Here is a 23,864-nt window from a genome sequence, read left to right on the forward strand (position 1 = left end):
GCTCTTTAAGATATGATGGTGCCAACTGAGTCCAGTACTTTGGTTTATGTCACAATACCTGCAGAACTGATGACATATCACTTTAAAGGTTAGATCTAGATGTCTTAGGCCCTCAGGATGTTTTCTGCTTCCTCGTGTCAGTGTCATTTCCAGGTCGGCCTTAGCTGGGGCCATCACAAGTCGATAATGAGCACTCACCTGGACAGTCTCCAAAAACCTGCTTAGATAGACGCTTCAATAAAGTCAGATACACATCGGGATGACCTGCAAGAAACAAAATAACCAAATGAACAGAAATGTTCACGAACAACTGTGTATGTCTGTGTAGGTATCAAACACTCCCTCTTTTGTGCAATGAATACAGATGGATATAAAACAGTAACTGCAGGAATGTACTGACATCAGGAAGGTTTGTCATTTATCACTTCCAAATGTCCCAAAGAGTTTTTAAATAAAAAGTAAGGATATAGATTTAGAAACACTAACTACAAACAAAACTACTGAGACGCTCCTTTCGGGGGTTTTTATCAGCACTATATTTTGTTCACTATTGTGTTACTACCTTTTCCTTTGATGTGTTGTAGTGTTACAGTATGTACAGCAATGGAGGAAGTATTCAGATTGAAAAGTAGAAAAGTGTTACTAGACGAAAAAAATTTAATAGGGTAACTCAGACATACAAATAAAATAGTTTCGTTAAACTAGAATTTAGAGTGTATAAACAGTGTGTGAGACGTGTTGGACGGTCTGTTCGTCCAATAAAGCGCACACAGATTATCTGTCTGATATTTACATGAACAAATCGCCAAAAGGCTTCAACAGCACAAACACGGCCCAGAGGTTACGTTCAGTGACTGAGTTAGCTGAGGGGACACCTAGCAGACAGCTAGCAGCTCCCAGCTGTCACTCAAAGAGGCCACGCCCCTAATGCTGCATCACTGTAAGCCTTAATATAATGTAAACAGGTGAGCTGTATAAAGATTCTCCCTGTACAGTTGTCATGAAGAGAGAAATGAGCTATAGAGACCCAAACTGTTTTTTGTACCAGGCTGTAAACATGTTTATTTCTGCTGTAAAGTTTAACATGGGGCTCTATGGGGACTGACTCACTGCTGGAGACAGCCTCAAGTGGACACCAGAGGAACTGCAGCTTTTGACACTTCCAAAAGAGGCTACTTGTTTTTTTCCCCTTATTTCGGCATACTTTCACCTCCTTTTGGTCTTTTGACAGTAATGTAAAAATGGCAGAACTACTGTGAATTGTGACTATATTCTCAGAATTCAAAGTTTTTTTTCAACTCAGTTTGTATTTCATCCTCTGCAAAATAAGGTTTGAATTCTGAAATAAAAGCAATAACAATGATGTTCATGTACATTTTGTCCCTTCTTAATTTTTTTCCTTTTTTTTCTTCTTAAAATCTGAATTCTGATATTAAAATCAGAACCAAAAAAAATTCTAAAATGTATTAAAGTAAATGTAAAGAATTGCAGAACAATTCTGAAGCAGAGTATAAATACCTGAAAGAATTATTTACAATATCTTTTGTCCTTTTTAATAAAATCGTTTTATACTTAATTAAATTCCACCACTGGTTAAATCATTTGTTAGGAAGACACCCTGAAGCCACTGAGCCAGTCATGAAAAGGCAGCGCCACCTGTCCTCGCCCTCTTCCTCCATAAAGTGCAACAGTGCGGGAGCTCATGCAGCAAACAGCCGAACATGAAGCCTGATCGGCGGCAGACTGAGGGCGGACGGCCCGGCTCTGGATCCATGGAGGTGAACCGGAGAAGAAAGAGTAACACAACAAACTGTTCCGTTCCTCTGCTGTGTGTGTGTGTGTGTGTACCGACTTTCTCTCCATAGAGTTTCACTGAGTTTACATCCGGGTTTTTTCCCTAGGCAATGGGAGTCGCAGCACCGCCGTTCCTTAGGCAAAGTGAAATAAATTCGCCGCACCGACACAAAAAGTAGTCCGCTTTTCGAACACATTTTCTCCGCAGCTGGCGTCGCTGATCGGCTGGATTTAACGAACTTTAACAACAACACGCACAAATATCAAACGCTTTGTCGCGGATAAACGAGCATTAGTGGGCCGGGTAAGTAGTTTTTGTCCCCCTTCCTCCAGCTCCGAGGCGCAGGGATCTGTGCTGTGCTGAGGCTGAGCTGAATGAGATTGAAGAAGAGTTCTTCTTGTTTTGTAGCTTCAGTTTCTCTGTTTTTACACAAATTTACTAAAACTAAATATAAAATAGAGCAACAAGATAAAGCTCCGCGGGAAGCAGTGAGCCGGACTGTTTATCTGCTGTTATTCCATCGTGGATCGGCTTCTTAGAGATATATATTTAATTAATCTAGAGGAGGACTGCTGCTGAGTAAGTGCACATTGGGCTTTTTAATTTCATAACTTTAATTTTCTCTGTTGTCAAACTTCACCTGTGTGCTGCTCGCGGGCTGTATCCGTGTGTCTGTGTGTGTTTGCGGGCAGGTGTGTGAGCTGGCAGCCGGTGTTGTATTCAGCTCCCCTCTCTGTGTTTCTGTGTGTTTAGCTGCTGTGTTTCTTATTCTAGGAGTTGATATTCTGGAGGACAAGGGGCCGATATAACTTAGACCCACCAACGCCTGCTCGGTGTCACAAATTAGAAAGATGGCGTCTTTTGGGACTATTCCTGCGCGATTTTCTTTATTTCCACTCTGTTTTTCTTTCACACCACCGCCGACGACGTTATTATTGATCTTTGATGTAAGTTATCAGCGTGGCTGGGAGCGTTAGCCAGAGCGAGCTAACAGGATGGTTAGCATTAGCCGCTACAGCTAACGTTATCCACTTGTTCTCTGGTAACATTTCACAGCGTCTCGCGGAGCAATGTCGGATGTGTGAGGCTCGCTTTGATGATTTTAGCAACAGTGAGAAACACTCAGGAGCCGTTAAACGTGATTTTTCACCGTGTTGTGAGGACCTGACGAGGCAGCTCCGGTGAATATAAACGGAGAGATTGAACACTCAGACCGCCATAGTGGTTTAATAAGAAGGTTATAAAACATTTATTTCACCGCCGAAACAAAAAAACACTTTTCAGTATTTCAACTCCCGCAGCTGAAGCTCCTAACGGCTCTCATCTCTGAAAACCTCCATTTTAGCTCAGTTTCTCGCTGTTTCGGGGCCTCTGCGACGGCATGTGATGCTGATGGAAGTTTATCCAGACAACTTCATGTCCCACCCAGGGAGCAATTACTCCAATTAACCGGCAGCGTGTGCACAGAGCGGGGGGACCGGGGCAGGGCGGCTCCGGACTCCGGGCTCCGGGCTGCTGCTGCTTTTATAAAGAGAACATTTATTTCAGATGAACTCCATCTTCATCCTCCTCATCCTCATCAGGGACACATGGAGTTAGTCACAGAGGTCAGGCATCATATAACCTGTTTACATCACTGCAGCTTCACTCGGTCTCTGTGTATTTTACTGGAGAGACTCTGATGGAAAGTACTTTGAGACAAGTTCTGTAACGAGATGATGATTTTCTGCTTCTTTATACTTTTACTCTGCTAAACCTCAGATTGAAATAATGCTCTTACATCTCCACTACCTTTAATTTACAGCAGTATTTACTACTGAAAACAAATAGGCTACTGCTGTGAACTTCTCACATAATTTACTTTCTATAAATAAACCTAATCATGTTTTTACTCTGCTGTAAGTTTCTGCTGATGCTCCACTAGGAGAGGAAAGTGCTTGCCCACTTTAAATGTGATACTTTTACTACATCAAGCTGACAGCACTGTCGCTGGTTCATGAAGCTCATTATACTCGTATACTTTTACTCTGATATTATAACTACATCTATCTTATTCTCGAGTACTTCTACTACAGATACCTAAACTACTTGGATATTACTATAATATTGTAACTACTTAAAGCTGTTCGTGACTTTTATTGGACACTTAAACTACAAAAAGATGTTAATACTTGTGTAATTTTACTAACAAACTATAAGAACACAGAGCTGATTGTACTGTAATAACAGAACTACATCAATCTTAGACTTGTGTACCTTTTCTACTTCTACATCTACACGAAGTGGATAATACTTTTACTACATTAAGCTCAGAATACTGCTGATACTTGAATAATTGAAGCTGATATTATTGTGTACTTTTACTACTGAAACATGTACTACACAATACTTCTACTACTTCTACAACACCTACCTGAAGCTAATAATACCTGTACTTACTGTGATACATGAATCTGTACTTGTGTACTTTTACTACTGAAACATGTACTACACAATACTTCTACTACTTCTGCAACACCTACCTGAAGCTAATAATACCTGTGATACACGAATCTGTACTTGTGTACTTTTACTTTTAATACTATGACTAAATGAAACTGAAAGTACAAATTACAGACGACAATATAATTATAATAACCTGTTTTTATGGAGCACTTTTTAAATCCACATTACAAAGTGTTTTACAGAGTTAGCAAAATAAAACACACAAGTAATGAAACGATGAGGTTTGAAAAGAAGACATAATATAGTTGAAGTTACAATAGTTATAAAATACAAATGAATGAAGACATTTGTGTATATCTGCTTATAGCGGCATTATGATGTGTTTGAAGTCATTGATCAAAGCTATAAAGCTGTTTACAGAGGCTGAGACTGAAGTCAAATGCAGGACAGGAAACCTACAGGATGTGAAAGTTTAAAAAACCCTCCGAAAATGTGAAGTCATGATTCTGATTTAAGGCAGATAAAAATCCTTTTAAAGTGTGAACCGTCAGCCCAAAGAACTCGTTCTGAAGAAGTGCTTCTTGTCCTGTTCAGTACTTTTAATAACTAATATTCACACACTGATATTACAGTAAGAAGTATCATTAGGTCTCATTTTGATAAGGTAATGTACTCGAGTAAATGGACTTGTGACAGTCGGGGGGCAAACTGTGGTCCGTGGATCATATGTGGCCTCCTAACAACAAATTTAGACGCTTTTATGAAGGCTCAAGTTTTTACTTTCATAGTTAAAAAAAGAAATCAACATTTACATTATTATTTTGTCATTATGTCCGGCTGCATAAAAATCACTAACATTTAGAATTGAACATGTTTTGCTTGTGATTGTGTGTTATTATTAGGGCCGCACGATATTGGAAAAAACGTTCATTACAATATCTGTTTGTTCTGCGATATTTATTTCAATTTTAAAAAGTACATGAAATTATAGCAGATAAACGCAGTGTGTTTTCATGTTTATATAAAAACAATGAACAATCATACTTTTTATTTGCTTATAATAAAACAAACTCTTGGTTCAGACTCTGACACCTGCATGAAACAGTGGCGAGTACAGGTGGAGCGACAGGTTCTTATTAAAACAAATACCAACAGACCTGTGGGCTGCAGTTTATTACTACGTGTATGTCATCAACCTGCAGATGTTCTGGTGCTGGTTAACGCCGTGGCTACATAAACCGATAGTTCACAGCGTGGACGTGCCGCAAGTGTTTACTTTTAGCGGCTACACCTGCAGCACACACCTCCTGAGGTCCTGCGATGTGAATATTGCACATGTGCACATCGCAATTGCGGTTGTTAAACGATATATATCGTGCAGCCCTATTAGTTATAGATTTTAAAGTTGTTTTTAGATGTGTTTCGTATCGCCGGATTGTTTGCGATAATTTAGACCTTAAATAAGAAGAAATAGGCCCCAGTTTTAAACATACCAGCTGCTTATTTATGTGACCTTTGACCTCTGATACACTTCTGAAACAGTTAAATAAATCCCTGTTACAAGTTTCTTTTTTGGGGGGCTTATTAATTAAAGTAATGATATTGTGTAGTTTGTGTAGTTTCTGCGTCTGATTACAAACGTGACTTTTGGAAGGTCAACCTTTAGCTTGTTGTGTCTGACACGGTCAAAACAATTAAAGGTAAATAAGCCTGTAGTTCTAAGAATAAAACGTACACCTGCTGTTGCATTATTCTGATTAAAACGTATAAAACAAAAACAACTTGTAAAGTTAACTCAGTTGTTGATGTTGGGTCAGTGTTCAGTGGTGAAAACATTTATTCTAGCACGACTCACAAGTACACAAGTCCTAAAATACTAAAATACATCTGATACAAACATTGTTCTTTTACTAGATTTATCAGACAGCTTTAGTTTTAAGCTGCTCATAAATGTTACATTTAAATATAAAACTAAACTGTTTCCACTCTTTCATTGTTTGAGACCTCTTTTATAAAGCAGCTGATTATACTTCTGACACTTGGAGTCCTCTTTGATGTTGTAAATAAGTATTTTCAATGGTTTTATTGACACTTTTAGTCTATCTATCTATCAATCTATATGTGTGTGTTTATGTGTAAGTATATATATATACACGTGTATATGTATGTATGTATGTATAAGGAAGCAGGGAGTTGTGCAACAGGTTTTAATTGAAATGAATTGAATATATTTTATACTTAAATGTTTAAAGGAGAAACAAACAAAATATATCAGAGCTGAGCTTCATCAGAGTCTCCCGTCTCGTCCGTCTGTGTCACCAGGTGACACTTGGTGACGTGATGTGGATCCTGACTCTCGTCACTGAGTCATGTTGTCTTTGTTTGAGTTTAAGTTTGTTGATCTCAGGCAGACAAACTGAAGAGTGAATAAAAGAGCTGCTGGTGAAAGAAGAGAACTTATAAACTATGTAAATGAGTATTTAAAGAAATAACACAAGTCTGCAGTGAAGTAAAACAATGGGTGAAATAATCAGTGTACACTCAGTTTGATCCAAAAAAACAAAATATTTGATTTGAGAAGAACAATTTTATTTGTATTTATTTGTTTCTAACATGTTTAAAAATCAAATAACATTGGGGCAAACAAAGCAAATAGCAGAACTTTCTATAGAGTCTCAATCTATAACTAAAGTCTGTTCAGTGTAAGATGACGTGAGAAAAACACTTTGATCAACAATCAAACTTTACACGGAGAAACTTTTTGAATTCTGACATGAATTAAGGTTACAGTTATTGATCAATATTCATATTTTCTTGATTAACTAATAACAAAGTTAGAAACTAGTAAGAAGTGCTCGTCAACAAAGTCCTTTTGTCTTCAGATTGTTGAAAAGTACAAACATCTGGAAGCAGAAACGTTTGTGACTAAATTGTATTTCTATGAATCAACTAATTGTCGTGAAAATTAACTAAAACCAGGAAGTCTGAAGATATTCCTAAAGGAGATGCATTCAAGGTTCAGCTTAAAAAACATGGAAATAACAGCGTTTCTGTCCAAACGTAGAAAAAACATACAAAGGAGATAAAATCACACATTAAAACAATGTTCAAATATCTTTCATGACAAACATGTTTTGTAACCATCACAGAGAGAAAACATCAGGCTGAAGGTTGCATAGAAACCTTAAAAGGAATTGTACTGTAAGTAATGGACATCCTAAAATCACACTATACTCAGAAGCCTCTCTGTATAGAGTTCATGTTTCGTGCCTCTCCTGATAATGAAAAAGGAAATAATAGTTATTTTTGTACAGAATCAGAATGTGTTGTTGTTTAAATGTGTTTGAGTGTGTGTGAGGATTTGTCTCAGGTTATCATCTGGTTTTATAAGAGTGTGTGTTTGTTCTGTGTTGCAGGGCAGCACAGAGGGGTGGAGTCCAGTCCCACAGCCAGGTGGTGAGTCACATCATTTACTTAAATAATAACAAAGTCAGTTTAAAGTTGATTTTATTATGATCTATTATTAGAACTAATGAAGTAACTGATCAATAAACAAAGTGTCACTTCAGGACTGAAGTAAAAATGAACAATAACATCAATAAGTGACATCTTCATGCTTTTTTCTCTTTATACAGCTCTTCTTGGCTACAATAAACAGTTCAGATGTATGAATACAAAGTAGTCTCAATCTGTTTGATTCATTCTGTAAAGTTACGTAAACCTTTTAAGGATATAATTTGATAACATATAATAAAGTTAGTTTTCTTGTTCAGTTAAATAATGATGCAGTAAAATATTCTCCAGCCTTTTAAGTGAAATAATAAAAGCAAAGAAATGTTAATTTAACTTTGTTTAAAATACATTTAAAATGATCTTGTTTTGTTTCAGCGGCACTTTAATGCTTCAGGTGGATGGTTTTCCTACTGGAGACGGTGTTAAGGTAAAAAACTATAATTAATAATAATAATTAATCTCATGTTTGTTCGGTTTATTGATGATTGAAATACATGTGTTCATTTGGACTTAAAGTTTTACTGTTGCACTGACTGTGTGTCTGTCATGAGACTGCCTGTGACCTTGTTTGACCTTGACATGAAAGTAGCAGCATCACACAGGACGTCCTTATATGGCTGAACCTCACGTTGCTATGACAACAGCAGGGAGACCCAATGTTGCTGATTCCGGTTGAACCGTCTGTTTTAGACCCTTTACCTGTGTGTGTGTGTGTGTGTGTGTGTGTGTGTGTGTGTGTGTGTGTGTGTGTGTGTGTGTGTGTGTGTGTGTGTGTGTGTGTGTGTGTGTGCAGGCTGATCGATCGGCTGGCAGACTGACTGGATCCATGATGGAATTACAGACGTTACAGGAGGCTCTGAAGGTGGAGATCCAGATCCATCAGGTACTCCAGCAGCACCTGTACTGTATATAGTTACTGTATCTACTGTTATTCTAAGTGTGTGACAACATGACAGAAAGGATCCCTACAGAGATAGACCTTTTTGTTACAGAGGAAGATGATTGTTTTAACCACACACAGACGTTACATCGCTCTCTGCACACACACCAGACTCCATTCAGAAAAACACTGATTTTACCTCATAGAATACTGAGAGTTGGTGGCTATAGGTGCCTGGACAATTTGATCTGTTTGGGTGTTTTTGTGTTATCCAAATATTATATGGGACTCAAACGCTAAACTCACACAACAACACAAACTAACTGGTCGAAGCAGCAGTAGACCAGAAACTCCTGTATTCTGGGACATAGAGCAGCAGCTCCTGAGTTCTGTAAACTAAAATCACAGTTTTTCTGAATGGAGTCTGGTGTGTGTGCAGAGAGCGATGTAACGTCTGTGTGCGGTTAAAACAATCATCTTCCTCTGTAACAAAAAGGTCTATCTCTGTAGGGATCCTTTCTGTCATGTTGTCACACACTTAGAATAACAATCTGAGCCTGTCAGTGGAAACAACAAGAACTTTTAGTGGACGTAAGTTGGAGACAGTACAGCTGATTTCATGGCCACTGGAGACACTTTTTGTACCTGTTATTTTGTCATTGTCATTTAGACTCCAAAATATGTTAAAGTAGGGCCTTCAAGTTAAACAGGTATGAAGCAAAAACAAGTGCATCTCAGGGTCAAAGTTGTACAGAGATGAGATACATTTTTAAAGCACATATAAAAGTTCTTGACATGACGATAATGATATTAACTTTATTAATGGAACACCTAAAAAGGTAACAAAGTGGATGAAGCAGAATTAAAACATTTCAGGAGGACAAATAAGACCATTGAAAACAGTACAAACAGCAGTGTGTATACATGTGGTTGTAGCTCTGGGCTGTGACCAGCAGGTGTCGCTGTCATTTTTATGACTTTTGTCTCTTGTGTCCTGCAGAAACTGGTTGCCCAGATGAAGCAGGACCCTCAGGTAAACCCTCTCTACTATAATCACAGATTTATTAAAGACTGTACCTGTTCATGAACACACCACAGACCGTTTACATCACAGCATGGTGTTTGTTTTCTCCTCTCAGTCTGACAGAAGAAGAAGTTTTACAGTAATTTGTTGTTTTTGCTCTGACTCACTCTTCACTTGTTTTCAGAACGCAGATCTGAAGAAGCAGCTCCACGAACTTCAAGCCAAGATCACAGCGCTCAGCGAGAAGCAGGTACAGTAAATCACACACACACACACACACACACACACACACACACACACACGGCTGGTTTCAGTGTGTTTCTGTTAACGAGGCGTTCAGCTCAGACATCTGTCTGCAGGAGAGAAATGAGAAAAGGTCTGTTTTTAGGTTCACAGTTTGTTCACTCAGAGGTTTTTATTATCGGTGGCTGTGATCGCTCCTTCTGTCCACACTGACCGTAAACACATCACTCCTCAAAGTACCTTTAGTTTCAGTGATGGAGGAGAGGACCCACAGTCTCTGAACATGACGCTTCAGCAGAGGGTTTCTATGAGGGCTGCTCCCTAAATATTTGTATTATTAACTCAGTTAAATCCCTGAACTGAAGGTCTTTCTGCTGCGTTCCTGCACAACTTAACACAGAACAACAGTCTGACAGGATATTAACTGATTCAGAAGGGGTAAAGAGTGATTTATCCATCATTAGAAGCCTTGCTGTTGTTTCTTATTAGTCGGCATAGTTACCTGGGCTGTCTTTAATATACCTGGGCTGCAGAGTAAAGTCTGTGTATGTGAAACACTGTTATCTGCAACCAGGACACACACGTGTCATGTGTCTGACTGTGTAGAAATCTGATGTTCACACTTGTCAGATGATCAAAGACATTAAATGTGAGTCTGACAGGTTAGAGGAGTTAAACGTGCTGCAGCTGGACTCAGACGTGACAGCACGTCTCTCTCTGTTGTATTTATCAGATTGACTTTCCAACAGAAACAATAACCGTCTTCACCCAGAGTAATCCATAGATATGGAGGCTGCCTGTGTGCAAATGATGGGGTTTGTTTTGTGCTGTTAGATTTCAAACATTTGGCCTCCATAAACTAACAACATGGCTGAATGTTACTCTTCAACCCCCTCACAGTTTTTAACACAAGAGCACATCCTTTTACATTCCTATATGAAAATATTTTTGCTGCTGCGTTACAAAAACAGAAAAATACAAAGAGAAAACACGAGAACCCCAAAGCTGACCGCTCCTCCTGTTTCAACAGATGGTCATCTGAACAAAACAGAGAAAGATGAAAAACATAACAAGTGCTGAGAAGAAAAAAATATACAAGCTTGGAAACTGTATTTTCACAGCAGAGGTTCACTTTGAAATGTGTTCAATCTAAATCTATAACTGAAATGCTGCACGCCCCCTCATCCTCCTAAATGCTGGTCAGGTTCTAACATGTAAGTCATCCTCTCTAATGTCGGACTTGATCACTTCTGTCTGATCCACTGAGTGCTGCTTGTTCTATGAATGTGGTTCCATAACAGTGCAATACCATTTCTGGCATCCTTAAATGCTCACACATTTTGAACGTTTATTTTCCCCGGTGAAAGTCACTTTTATACTGATTTATATTTCCTGATATTTCACTGTTTTCTGGCATGTTTCGCAGAGAAGACTTTCAGAGAGTTTACCGTGACCTCTTATCAAAACAACTGGAGACACATTTAAAGATCAATTTACATCCAGAGCAGGTTTTTACTTCATGCCACTTGTTAGTGGGCTACAGTGGGTGCCGCCATTGTTGTGTGATGTCAGACTTCTTTATGAAATCTGGGGAGATGCATTTCTTCTGAGTTTACATTCAAGAGCTGTGACTTTCAGAGGAGGTCCTTTGTTCTTTTTCAAATAGGAGGTTGGAAATTTTGAATTCCGAGTTGTCTTGAACGCAGCATAAATAGCCGATAATAATCACCAGGGTTGAGGAGAGGATAATAATGTTTTTCTGTAAATTTGGGCATGCTAGTATTGTTTGAACCAAGCTAACCAGTAAACCAACATGTCTGTGCTGAGACATCCAGCCAGTTATTTTACCTCCCGTCTGATTTCCACTCTCTCCAAATCTTTACTTGTTTTTGTGCCTTTATTTTTAACCTCTTTGAGCGAGCCGCCTATTTTTATCCGACTGTTTGCTTTCATGTCGTTGTGTGAAACACTTTGAACGTGCTCCTGAGAGGTAAGTGTAGAGGGAGAGAAACTAGTTGTAGAAAAAGAATTAGTGTCTCTTTAAAACAACAACAATAAGCTTTATAATGTGTACGGGTGCAGGAGGACGTGTCTGAATGTCGAGTAAATGAGGCAGATTAACGAAATGGAAAGTTTGTATTTGTGCTCAAGGACTGCTTAAAATTCAAGGTGTTTCCAGACAATCACTGCAAATTACACCTGCACACCGCTCTGGCTGTCAGTCTGTGGATGTTAACATGCAGAAGAAACACAGGCAGGGACGAATAATGTCGTCATCACTGGAAACTGTTTCGCTTTGTGCCGTCTGCAGCTCTTCTGTTCTGTGTGAAGCCAAAGTTTTGGTTTCACCTCAGATTAGGGATAAAAACCTAAAGCGATAGTTCAGCATTTTAAGAAACACTATTGTTGGTCCATGTTCAGATGGATGTCAGTGTAATAACAGAAAGCTAGTAAACAGTAGTACTGATACGTCAAGCCACCGGACTCCATTGATAAAAACAGTAATTTTACCTCATAGAACACAGCAGCTGCTGCTCTGCTGCGGCCTCCATCGGTTAGTTTGTTTGTGACAATAAGAAAAGAACTTGTTAAAGTGTTGTTGTTGTTGGGTTGTCTTTTTTATTCATTTATATATTATTTAAATTTCATAGACAACTGCAATGTACTAAAGAAACAGCTGTATGGAATGATGAATTTGTAATCATTGCAATAAAGTAATAAAAAAAAAAAGCAAAGAAAAGAAAGTAACCGCTGAAGGCAGTGACAGAGCAGCAGCTCCTGTGTCCTGTGAGCTTAAATCAGTGTTTTTCTGAATGGAGTCTGGTGTGTTTGCAGAGAGCGATGTAACTGTATCTGTTTGTGGTTAAAACAATCATCTTCCTCTGTAACTAAAAGGTCTATCTCTGTAGGGATCCTTTCTGTCATGTTGTCACACACTTAGAATAACAATCTGAGCCTGTCAGTGGAAACAACAAGAACTTTTAGTAGAGCAACAATTTTCTCTCTGTGGCATCCTGCTGAACATTTTACTGCTGTCCAACCAAAAGAAGTCCTCAGTCAGTTGTTTAATTTTTTCCCTGTGAGTGAAATCATGTTGTAGCTCGACAGATTCTGAAAGGTGAAGCAGGTGAGATACTCTGTGTAGGACTTCCTGTTTGCAGATGTAAAGGAGATGCTGGAGGAGCTTCTCTGTGGACAAGACTCAACTGGCCAAATACCTGCAGAGAGTCATAGCTGAGCGATTAGTTGAGGCCAAAGTTGTGACTCCAAAAGCTCTCAGCAGACCCTGATTAGCAGCCTGTGTTACTCTAGAGTGAAAAAGACATTTATGTTTGCCAACTGAAATGTATGTTGGTGCAGTAATGAATCAGTAAGATATCAGGAGTATTCAAAGACCGTAAGACACCTGCTCAGGCAGAGATCCGGTGTGTGGTGAAAGGGCTGAGTTCAAGCAGGGAGATAGAGACTGTAGTCTGATTTAACTGGTCTGTTTGTATCCGACTGCAACCCTTCTTTTCAGGGTCACACACCCAACACTGTATTTTAGGATCTGCCCAAACTAAAGGTTGTGTAAGTTATCTGAATTATGCTCTTGATGTAAAATACATTTAAACGGCACTGTTTCTATTGCAAACTGTCAAAACAGTTGTTTTTTAGATATTTTTAAAGTCAAATGACTTTTAGACTTATAAGAAACATTTACATTTCGACACTTTCAGATCCATGTTTTGTGTTTGTTCAAATTCTGATAAAAAAACAAATTCTTGTATATTTCAGAATTTATGACACAATTTTGCTACTTTAATAGATTGTTCGGTTTGACTGCCTTGCATAAATGTTTAGCATAGGTTTGACATCACAATTAGCAAGACAGTGTATTTCTATTAGACCTCTGTAGTCATAAAAAACATCTCACTAAATATTTTCCCACCATGTCCTCTGACAATGCAGATACTTCAGGGTTTATTAAAGCAACATAAAATCATGTTACATCTGCAGTGTGTCCTTATTGTGAAGACTCAAAATGTTTGTACCTTTTTAAAATATAGTTAGTGGTGAAAACCGCTGCAACAGAAACAATAACCTGGTTATTGTTTCATGTTAAAACCACAATGCTGCTCCGTTTTTTCTGCACTCTGAGAACCAACGTGTTTGGCACAAACCTCAGCGGTGACTCTATCGTAAAACCTCAGCACATAAAACGTCTGCATGTCAAGATTAGAGCGGGTTAAACAGGAAGTGTGTTTTTAGTGAAGTGTGCGGACTGATCCTTTAAAAACAGGTTGATAAGAGCAGAGAGGGAGTCTGCGGGCTAATCCTGTGTGATAAACGTCCCCCTGCAGCAGATAGAGCTGCACGTTATTAACTGCAGGTCAAACGGCTCTCTGAGAGGGGAGCCGGGCACTTTTCAGTCTGCTCGCTCTCTTCAGGACTCTTTATGATTGTGTGTCGCTGCGTTAACTTCCTGCTTCAGAGTCGAGTGTTGCCAGGCAACAGATGGGCTTTATCTTTGATTGTGAATTCATACGTCAGTGCCTCTGTGCCTCTGTTTTCTACTCTACAATGTGCAGTGTGTTCTGTTAATCTCCAGTCTCATTAGGAGTCAAAGCCAATCAGATCAGAGCGGCGATATTAGCAGTGTAACATCTGCAGATTATTGATTATTGACCTGTTAGGAAGAGCCTCCTGCTGTGGATTTGTAGTTTTTCTTTTCAAAATGGCTGATGCTTCACTTCTCCTCAAACATATGGATTGTCTTTGCTGCAGTATAGCAGTCTGTAGTGTGCATGTACTCATGTAGTACCATCAGAGACTGGACTTTCTGCAGCTACAAAGACTCTGCTCTGCCTCGGATCTATTTTTTATTATTTATCCCTCAATAAAAATCCAGTCATTCAACTCAAGGGAGGAAACGCAACTTAGAAAGTTATTATTGACGGCAACTTGTACGCTATTAGTGTTGTTAACTTCTATATTCTTGTTTGCATTAGAGGGTTTTATTTTTACATGTTCTGCGGTCAAAATAAGTATGTAATATATGTATATGTAATGGCTGTAACAGAATCCTTGATAGATCAAAGTGTTAAAGAAAAAGACTTTTGAACTAGAAATACTGATTTAAAAGTGGTTCTGCTATAGAAATCCTGCTGCTCTTTGGGACAAAGTTTTGCCTTCCCTTAACCTCCTCTCCTCTCCTCTCCTCTCCTCTCCTCTCCTCTCCTCTCCTCTCCTCCTGCAGAAAAAGGTGGTGGAGCAGCTGAGGAAGGAGCTGTTGGTGAAACAGGAGCCAGAGACAAAGCTGCAGCTGCACGTCCAAACTCCCCCAGTAGGCGGCGACATCAAGCCAGCCAACCTGCTGCAGAGCCAGCAGATACCTGGAGGACTGCAGCAGGTAGGAAACACTCACAACCACACACTGTTTCTTTCTTTGACTGTATTTCAGACGAGTACATTTAATATTATACTTCAGAGAAAAGACTATGGTCCATTTTATGAGCGTTAACGTTATGAGAGAAAAAGTGTAAAGAACCTCCACACTAGCTTGAAAATGTTTTAATATATGAACAATGGATGAAAGTATTTTAACCAGAAGCCAGATAGGGTTAGGCTTAGCTCCTTTAACCTCAGCTCTGTCTCATGGGTTAAATTCTCCCCCAACAGACGCTGACGGTCACGCCGGTCCTCACTACGAAGACTCTACCTCTGGTGCTGAAAGCTGCCGCCACGCCCACCCTTCCTGGCTCTGTCCTGCCACAACGCCCGCCCACTGTTGCAGTGGTCACCACAGCTATCACCAAACCCGACTCACAGAACACCCCCATAAACCTGCAAGTGGCCAGCAAGCTGACCAATCAGAGCTCGGAGCCTGTGCGGCTTGTATCCAAGAACGCCATGGTGGTAAGACATCCCAGTTCCCCTGCTGTCCAGTCATTTGTCATCGCCCTCCTTTAACCTGACTTATTGTACAGTATGTGTTGTCATCTGTAGAGTTGAGAGGAGCTACTGTACTAGCTGTGGGTTTTTAAACTAACTGTCAGGGTTTTTAGAGGGTTGAAAAGTGTCCCTGCTCTGAGTGAAGGATGTTTCTCTAATCACATGGGAAGTTCTCAATCAGGCTGGGTGTGAGTGGTGGCCTTCAGTCAGCAAAACTGACAGCAGCAGACGTGTCAGAGTAACAGCAGACGTGTCAGAGTAACAACAGACATGTCAGTGTAACAGCAGACGTGTCAGAGTAACAACAGACATGTCAGTGTAACAGCAGACGTGTCAGAGTAACAACAGACATGTCAGTGTAACAGCAGACGTGTCAGAGTAACAACAGACGTGTCAGAGTAACAACAGACGTGTCAGAGTAACAACAGACATGTCAGTGTAACAGCAGACGTGTCAGAGTAACAACAGACATGTCAGTGTAATAGCAGACGTGTCAGAGTAACAACAGACATGTCAGTGTAACAGCAGACGTGTCAGAGTAACAGCAGACGTGTCAGAGTAAGTGTAACAGCCAACGTGTCAGAGTAACAGCAGACGTGTCAGAGTAAGTGTAACAGCAGACGTGTCAGAGTAACAGCAGACGTGTCAGAGTAAGTGTAACAGCAGACGTGTCAGAGTAAGTGTAACAGCCGACGTGTCAGAGTAACAGCAGACGTGTCAGAGTAAGTGTAACAGCAGACGTGTCAGAGTAAGTGTAACAGCAGACGTGTCAGAGTAAGTGTAACAGCCGACGTGTCAGAGTAACAGCCGACGTGTCAGAGTAACAGCAGATGTGTCAGAGTAACAGCAGACGTGTCAGAGTAAGTGTAACAGCAGACGTATCAGAGTAACAGCAGACGTGTCAGAGTAAGTGTAACAGCAGATGTGTCAGAGTAAGTGTAACAGCCGACGTGTCAGAGTAACAGCAGACGTGTCAGAGTAAGTGTAAGAGCAGACGTGTCAGAGTAACAGCAGACGTGTCAGAGTAAGTGTAACAGCAGACGTGTCAGAGTAAGTGTAACAGCAGATGTGTCAGAGTAAGTGTAACAGCAGACGTGTCAGAGTAACAGCAGACGTGTCAGTGTAACAGCAGACGTGTCAGAGTAACAGCAGACGTGTCAGAGTAACAGCAGACATGTCAGAGTAACAGCAGACGTGTCAGAGTAAGTGTAACAGCAGACGTGTCAGAGTAACAGCAGACGTGTCAGAGTAACAGCAGACGTGTCAGAGTAAGTGTACCAGCAGCAGTGTCAGAGTAAGTGTAACAGCAGACGTGTCAGAGTAAGTGTAACAGCAGACGTGTCAGAGTAACAGCAGACGTGTCAGTGTAACAGCAGACGTGTCAGAGTAACAGCAGACATGTCAGTGTAACAGCAGACGTGTCAGAGTAACAGCAGACGTGTCAGAGTAAGTGTAACAGCAGACGTGTCAGTGTAACAGCAGACGTGTCAGAGTAACAGCAGACGTGTCAGAGTAAGTGTAACAGCAGACGTGTCAGTGTAACAGCAGACGTGTCAGAGTAACAGCAGACGTGTCAGAATAAGTGTAACAGCAGACGTGTCAGAATAACAGCAGACGTGTCAGAGTAAGTGTAACAGCACACGTGTCAGAGTAACAGCAGACGTGTCAGAGTAACAGCAGACGTGTCAGAGTAAGTGTAACAGCAGATGTGTCAGAGTAAGTGTAACAGCAGACGTGTCAGAATAACAGCAGACGTGTCAGAGTAAGTGTAAGAGCAGACGTGTCAGAGTAACAGCAGAAGTGTCAGAATAACAGCAGACGTGTCAGAGTAAGTGTAAGAGCAGACGTGTCAGAGTAACAGCAGAAGTGTCAGAATAACAGCAGACGTGTAAGTGTAACAGCGGACGTGTAAGTGTAACAGCAGACGTGTCAGTGTAACAGCAGCAGACGTGTCAGAGTAACAGCAGCAGACGTGTCAGTGTAACAGCAGCAGACGTGTCAGAGTAACAGCAGACGTGTCAGTGTAACAGCAGACGTGTCAGTGTAACAGCAGACGTGTCAGAGTAAGTGTAACAGCAGATGTGTCAGTGTAACAGCAGCAGACGTGTCAGTGTAACAGCAGCAGACGTGTCAGTGTAACAGCAGCAGACGTGTCAGAGTAACAACAGCAGACGTGTCAGAGTAACAGCAGACGTGTCATTAGCACAGATCCACATCTGCTGTGGTTTTGTCTCAGGTGCAGGCCACCACCACCGCCCAGCCAATCAAAGTTCCTCAGTTTGTCCCTCCTCCTAGACTGACGCCTCGACCCACCTTTCAGCCACAGGTGCGTCTCTGTAAGACCCGCCTCCAAACCCTAACCCCTTCAGATCAGTGTGTGTGGCCCACCTGAGGTGACTCGCTCACTCTCCAGCAGAGGGCAGAAGTGCACCAAAGCAAACACTCATGCCTTGCTCCGTGGCACTAAAACATTGTTTGCTCTGTGCTGCCTCTACTCATCTCTTCTCCTCTCGTTGTCGTTTTTGATTTTCCAACTGACCTGTGAACGGGTTGTTTTCAAGGTTTCCTGCCTGTGAATGTGTGTGTGTGTGTGTGTGTGTGTGTGTGTGTGTGTGTGTGTGTGTGTGTGTGTGTGTGTGTGTGTGTGTGTGTGTGTGTGTACCTTCTGTGCTGAGAGCTTGTTTTCCTGCAGCTTCTTGGTATTTTGTGTTCCTGGCTGTTGATGTGTTTTAACCCTTTCAGTGTAAACATGTTGGTGATGTTTACCTGTGCTGAGTAATGCCACTGGGAGCTCTGCCTGGTTCCTTATAAGGATCAGTGCTAAAAGTAGCTATGTTAGCATTTCCTGCTAGGACACAGCAGTAATAAAACTCTGTGTTTATCTAAGGTGAGTTTGGATTAAATGTGGGTATAAACAATAAAAGAGGTCGAGTTTTTATTTCCCAAACAATCAGAGGACTTGAGAAAGATTTGGAAAACTATTCAAAGAAGAATCTCAATCAGAAGTCTGTCTGAGTTTATAGCTCTGTTGTAAAATGAGTAATATTATTAGTATCAAGTAGAGCCTAACCGATATGGGCCTATCATAGATTAAATCGTTATTGAGATGCATATGTTTTCCATATGTACTGATATTAAGTATTATTTTAAAGAATAAGCTTAGCATAGTCATATTGGTGAAAAAAATGGTGCACAATCCACAAAAGTTTTAGCTCAAAGTAACTATATGGGCCACTGTATTGGTAATATATGACTTTTTATCTTCCATCATAGCTATTTTTTTACCCTTGTATTATCTATATCTATAATTATTCAGGGAATTTAAGTGTTGCATCCAAAAAACGTTGGTTACACACTTTAAAGTTTGTACCTTCATGACCATAAATGGTCGTTACAGTTGTTCTTGTGGCAGATACACAAGTTACTTGTATTTGTGAGAAGCAGCAGAACTAGTAGAAGTATTAGTAGAGGTAGCTGTAAATCAACAAAAAAGGCATTAGCATTAGCATTAGCTGTAGTAGTAGAGCAGTAAAGCTCCACAGTGGTGTTACCAGGCAGTGTCGGATCATTTCTGTGTCGTTTTCTGATTGGCTGTGTATTGGTTCCAGGTAAGGCCAAAACCGGCCACGCCCACCAACATCCCCATCGCCCCCGCCCCTCCCCCTCCCATGATGGCGGCCCCCCAGCTGCTCCAGAGGCCAGTCATGTTGGCCACAAAGCTGTCATCCTCGCTGTCCTCAGCGGCTCCCATCCACCAGGTCCGCATTGTGAACGGACAGCCGTGCAGTAAGACCGGTACCACCCCGCTGACCGGCATCGTCATCACCACGCCGGTCTCTGCCACCCCCGCCCGCCTCGCCAGCCCCGCCCAGGTACCCAACATGACCCCCATCCTCACCCCGACACCTGCCCAGCCGATCCAGATCAGCAGCCTGACCACTGAGCCCAAGGTAAGAGGGCCACTGAGCCGCGTCTTCAATAACTGCTTGATTTTTTGTTAAAATTTGTTGACATTGACATTTTGTTGACAAAACAAGTTGTTCCCACTCAAAGATTGGATGACCTCCATCTGATTTAATGTTGTACTGACAGCTATCGTCTTCTCCTCCTCAGCAGACTGTTAAATCAGGAGGTGGAGCCGAGCAGAAGGCCATTGTCAGCCTCCCCTCTTCTTCCACTCCCCCGTTGTCTCCTCCTCCTCCCAGGCCCAAAAAAGAGGAAAACCCGGAGGTACAGCAGAGTGCTGACTGTCGCATGATGACTGACACTGTTTCTCTGATAATGTCTTTTAATAGAACTGTTTTTATCTCCTGCAGAAACTGGCCTTCATGGTGTCTTTGGGCCTCGTAACACACGACCATTTAGAAGGTGAGTGATGGTTCAGATAACTGGACGTTCTTCTACCGGCTGTAATTTCTGATGTTTCTGCATCAAAACTTTGTTCTAATTGCAGAAATTCAGAGCAAAAGACAGGAGAGGAAGAGGAGAACGACAGCCAACCCGGTGTACAGCGGCGCCGTGTTTGAACCTGAGGTATCCACAGCAACAGCAAAATCACCTGAGACATACATGTTTAAACTGTTCCAAAAGTGACAGGCTCAGATTGTTATTATATTATTATTATATTATATTATGTGTGACAACATGACAGAAAGGATCCCTACAGAGATAGACCTTTTTGTTACAGAGGAAGATGATTGTTTTAACCACAAACAGACGTTACATCGCTCTCTGCACACACACCAGACTCCATTCAGAAAAACACTGATTTAAGCTCACAGGACACAGGAGCTGCTGGTCCACTGCCGCATCGACTAGTTGGTTTGTTTGTGGAATTGTGAATTAATCAAATATTGCAGAACTAATCATTGAAATCATCAAAGTCACACAATAACACTTATCAAGCTAACTATTCGAGGCAGCGGTTGACCAGAACCTCTATTGTTCTGTCAGGTTAAATTATTCTTTTCTCCATTGGAGTCTGGTGCCTTTGAATAGAGGAGGAGTTTGTGCATTCAGCAGGGACGCTGTCGTTTAGTCCATCACATGACTGTCTCTTTAACATGTGTTTTTTTCCCCTTGTGTTTCAGAGGAAAAAGAGTGCAGTGAGTTACCTGAACAGCCCTCTGCACCAGGGGACCAGGAAGAGAGGTCCGTATGAAATACTGATCCACAGGTCACAGACTAGAGACTGTTAGACAGGTGGACAACAGAGACAGTAAGACAGACAGGAGAAGATATATGAGATAGAATCCTGTAGAGGTATAAAATAAGATACAGCACAGCAGTGAGAGAGCTTCAGTAGGAACAGAAGATCCAGTAGAATAGAGACTAATGTTGTTAATCAGTACTAATAACAGGCTGTAACACCAGTCCTCCCTCCTCCTCCTCCGCTTTCTGTTTCCTGTCGCTTCACTCAGGTTTATGGCTAAAGCCAGATTTAAACTTGTTCACCTCATACATGTAAATCCACATCAGAGGTTTGAAGCACTTCAGCTCGGGCTGCTCCTGTTTCTCCTACAGGTTCCTGTTTCTGTCAGACTCACCATTACTCAGAGTTTATTATAATGTAGGAGTGAAGATGGCACAAGAACTCGTGACACATCGTCCTCGTGATTTTAATAGTTTATCGGTCTGTGAAGCACACAGCTGACTCAAACACACAATAAAAATACACATGACGATGAATGATAATTTAAATCTCTGTGTGTTTTTCTTTACATCATAAATTCATCATTCAAAGTGAAAGTGATTCTTAGCAGCAGCCTGAGCTGATGAATACGAAACGTGGCTCCTGCTCGTTGGTGAAGAAGTTTAAATCAGGTGAAACGTTCACACCTGTCCTCTAAGGAGTCATAGGAGTGAAAGAATGAATCAGAAATAGACACTTAAATAAAATACAAAATAAGAAAAATGAAACATGGAAATATGTAGAAAAAAAGGATAAATCAATGTTGTAATATAAAAATAATCATTTGTATTATATTATCTTTTTGTGTATATTTATATAATTTAAAAATATTTATGTATTTTTATGTAATGACATGTATTTATTTTTATCAGTAATAAATAAATAAAATACGATTTCAGTGAATAGAACAATATCAGAAAATAAATGAAAACCTTTTTTTTATTTTTAATGTAATGTTTACCTTTTTATAAGTCTCTAAATATAATTTTGCGTAAATATAAAATATTAAGAATATTTAATATACTTCAGCTTTGTTTGTTTTCTCCTGGTGCTTTTTCAGAATTGTTGCTCTTTATGCCACTCCTATGACTCCGACTGTTTCTCTAGTCTTGGAATTGTTGAAAGGCATTCTGGGAAGTGTAGGCATAAAAGCAGAAGCACCTGAGACCGGTTGAGTCTTCACTGCTTTGCTCCTATTATATATATTTGGAATATTGACTTGACTTTAGAACGACTGTTATTTAAAATGTTCAGTGAGTTCAGACGAGAACAAAGTGACGTGTGAATGTTAACACGACTCCAGGGAACAACGCGACTAACAATCGATCCTCCTAACCAGGTAACCTTCTGTTTACCGACTAATGTAAGAGGTGTAGCACTTTAAAAGTCTCCACTAAACCTTCATTTGACAAAAAACTCAAACCTAAACCAGATGTAACTCACAGCGTCAGATTTTGTCACATCAGGAGCCTGGAGTTTAAATTGTGGTCATGAAAGGGCTGTCGCTCTGAGGTCACGTGTTCTCTGTTTATTTATGTTTGACTATTTTTAGTCCAAGAAGTCAGTTTATAAAGGACTGAGGCTGCGGCTCAGTGTTTCCCCAAATTAAGGACAAATTAAAGCTACAAGAATTATCCAGCTCAGTAAACGAGCGAGTGTATCTGTCGCTAGAGAAATGTTTCACAGCTCTGCTGAGCTGATGTACACACTGTATAATGTCTCTTAGTGTTTTTAATCTTTTTATTGCCACCTACTTTTTGTCTTTTTTTATTACTCGAGTACTTCATTTAATTAGCCTGTTTTGTGAGCTGCTCTAACGAGTTAATTTTCCCAGTGGAGGATCAATAAGGCTTATCTTATCGAAGTCTTTAAGAAGATAATATCAGCCATCATTTGGCTCTTTGTAATCATGAACTTCTTGCTTTATTTACTGAAATAAAGCTGCTCAAATACCTGAATCTTGACCTCAGTGTTTCTGGCTCTGGCCCTGTTGACGCCCTGCGATAGCACCAACCTGGTCAGGTGACCGAGGTGTGTTAAACTCTGACACTGATCCATCTGTTGACTGCAGTAGGTTGTTGTAGAACTCGGCTGCAGCTTGCATGGAGCCAGTCTCCTGCACTAACACTGCTGTCTGTGCTTCTGACTCCTCCTCTTCCTCCTCTTCCTCCCTTACCGCTCCCCTGTCTCATGCTAGCCAACGAAGACTCCCTTTCCAAGGTATGTCATACAGACTGTTTGTTTTTGTTTTCTTCCCCCCTCTCCATCTTTCTTTTTTTCTTTGTTTTCCGTCTTTGTTGTCTGTCTCATTTCACCCAGGTCGCCCACCCAAATACAGCAGCGTCCCGGAGCTGGGCAGCCTCACCCCGACCTCCCCCTCCAGCCCCGTCCATCCCCTCCCCCTGCCCAGCCCCAGCTCTGGGGATGTAAGTAACGATGGGGGAGACGGTGACAGTTCAGAGGGTTGGCAGCCCCGTCACACACAGTCCTATTGGCCCAGTAGCTCTGTCAATCATTTGCACCCCAAGACCTCCACAAACACGTCCATTAGTTTGTTGTCTCCATGTGATAATCATCAGTCATCACTTGATTTTTACTTTGATTCAGCCTTACAAAGTGAACAGCATCCATTAATAATAACCTCGGGTGTTCGACAAGGACAAACACGCTGCAACGGCCCAAAAAGCTTTCATTAGGAGAAACGGGCTGCAGATTCAGAGACACGTCAAAGTCCAAAACATGCAGCAGAAGGGTGAAACAAAGGCATTACAATAAGACGCGCTGCAAACACAGGAACGCTGCAAAGTCCAGAAACACAAAAGCAGAACACACAGGCAAC

General features: G+C 40.9%; 1 protein-coding gene across 2 annotated transcripts in view; it reads left to right on the forward strand.

Annotated features, from left to right (window-relative positions):
- Positions 1-2,180: 2,180 nt before the first annotated feature.
- phf21ab (PHD finger protein 21Ab) overlaps positions 2,181-23,864 on the forward strand; it is a 30,320-nt gene continuing 8,636 nt past the window's right edge. Inside the window, exons 1-15 of one of the 2 annotated variants that reach the window (XM_069685920.1) lie at positions 2,181-2,374; positions 7,657-7,696; positions 8,129-8,180; positions 8,547-8,636; positions 9,634-9,666; positions 9,842-9,907; positions 15,140-15,292; positions 15,562-15,798; positions 18,071-18,160; positions 19,443-19,784; positions 19,948-20,064; positions 20,151-20,202; positions 20,288-20,367; positions 20,925-20,985; positions 23,345-23,451. In XM_069685920.1, coding sequence (XP_069542021.1) covers positions 8,139-8,180; positions 8,547-8,636; positions 9,634-9,666; positions 9,842-9,907; positions 15,140-15,292; positions 15,562-15,798; positions 18,071-18,160; positions 19,443-19,784; positions 19,948-20,064; positions 20,151-20,202; positions 20,288-20,367; positions 20,925-20,985; positions 23,345-23,451 — 1,470 coding nt within the window. In that variant the 5' untranslated portion in view covers positions 2,181-2,374; positions 7,657-7,696; positions 8,129-8,138. The remainder of the gene's footprint in view (positions 2,375-7,656; positions 7,697-8,128; positions 8,181-8,546; positions 8,637-9,633; positions 9,667-9,841; positions 9,908-15,139; positions 15,293-15,561; positions 15,799-18,070; positions 18,161-19,442; positions 19,785-19,947; positions 20,065-20,150; positions 20,203-20,287; positions 20,368-20,924; positions 20,986-23,344; positions 23,452-23,864) is intronic. The other variant, XM_069685921.1, reaches the window with a different exon arrangement.

Source organism: Semicossyphus pulcher, unplaced genomic scaffold (genome assembly GCF_022749685.1).
Source record: "Semicossyphus pulcher isolate SPU_LCO1_2020_fin unplaced genomic scaffold, fSemPul1.0.p SCAF_8, whole genome shotgun sequence".
NCBI classification, from domain to species: Eukaryota; Metazoa; Chordata; class Actinopteri; order Labriformes; family Labridae; genus Semicossyphus; species Semicossyphus pulcher.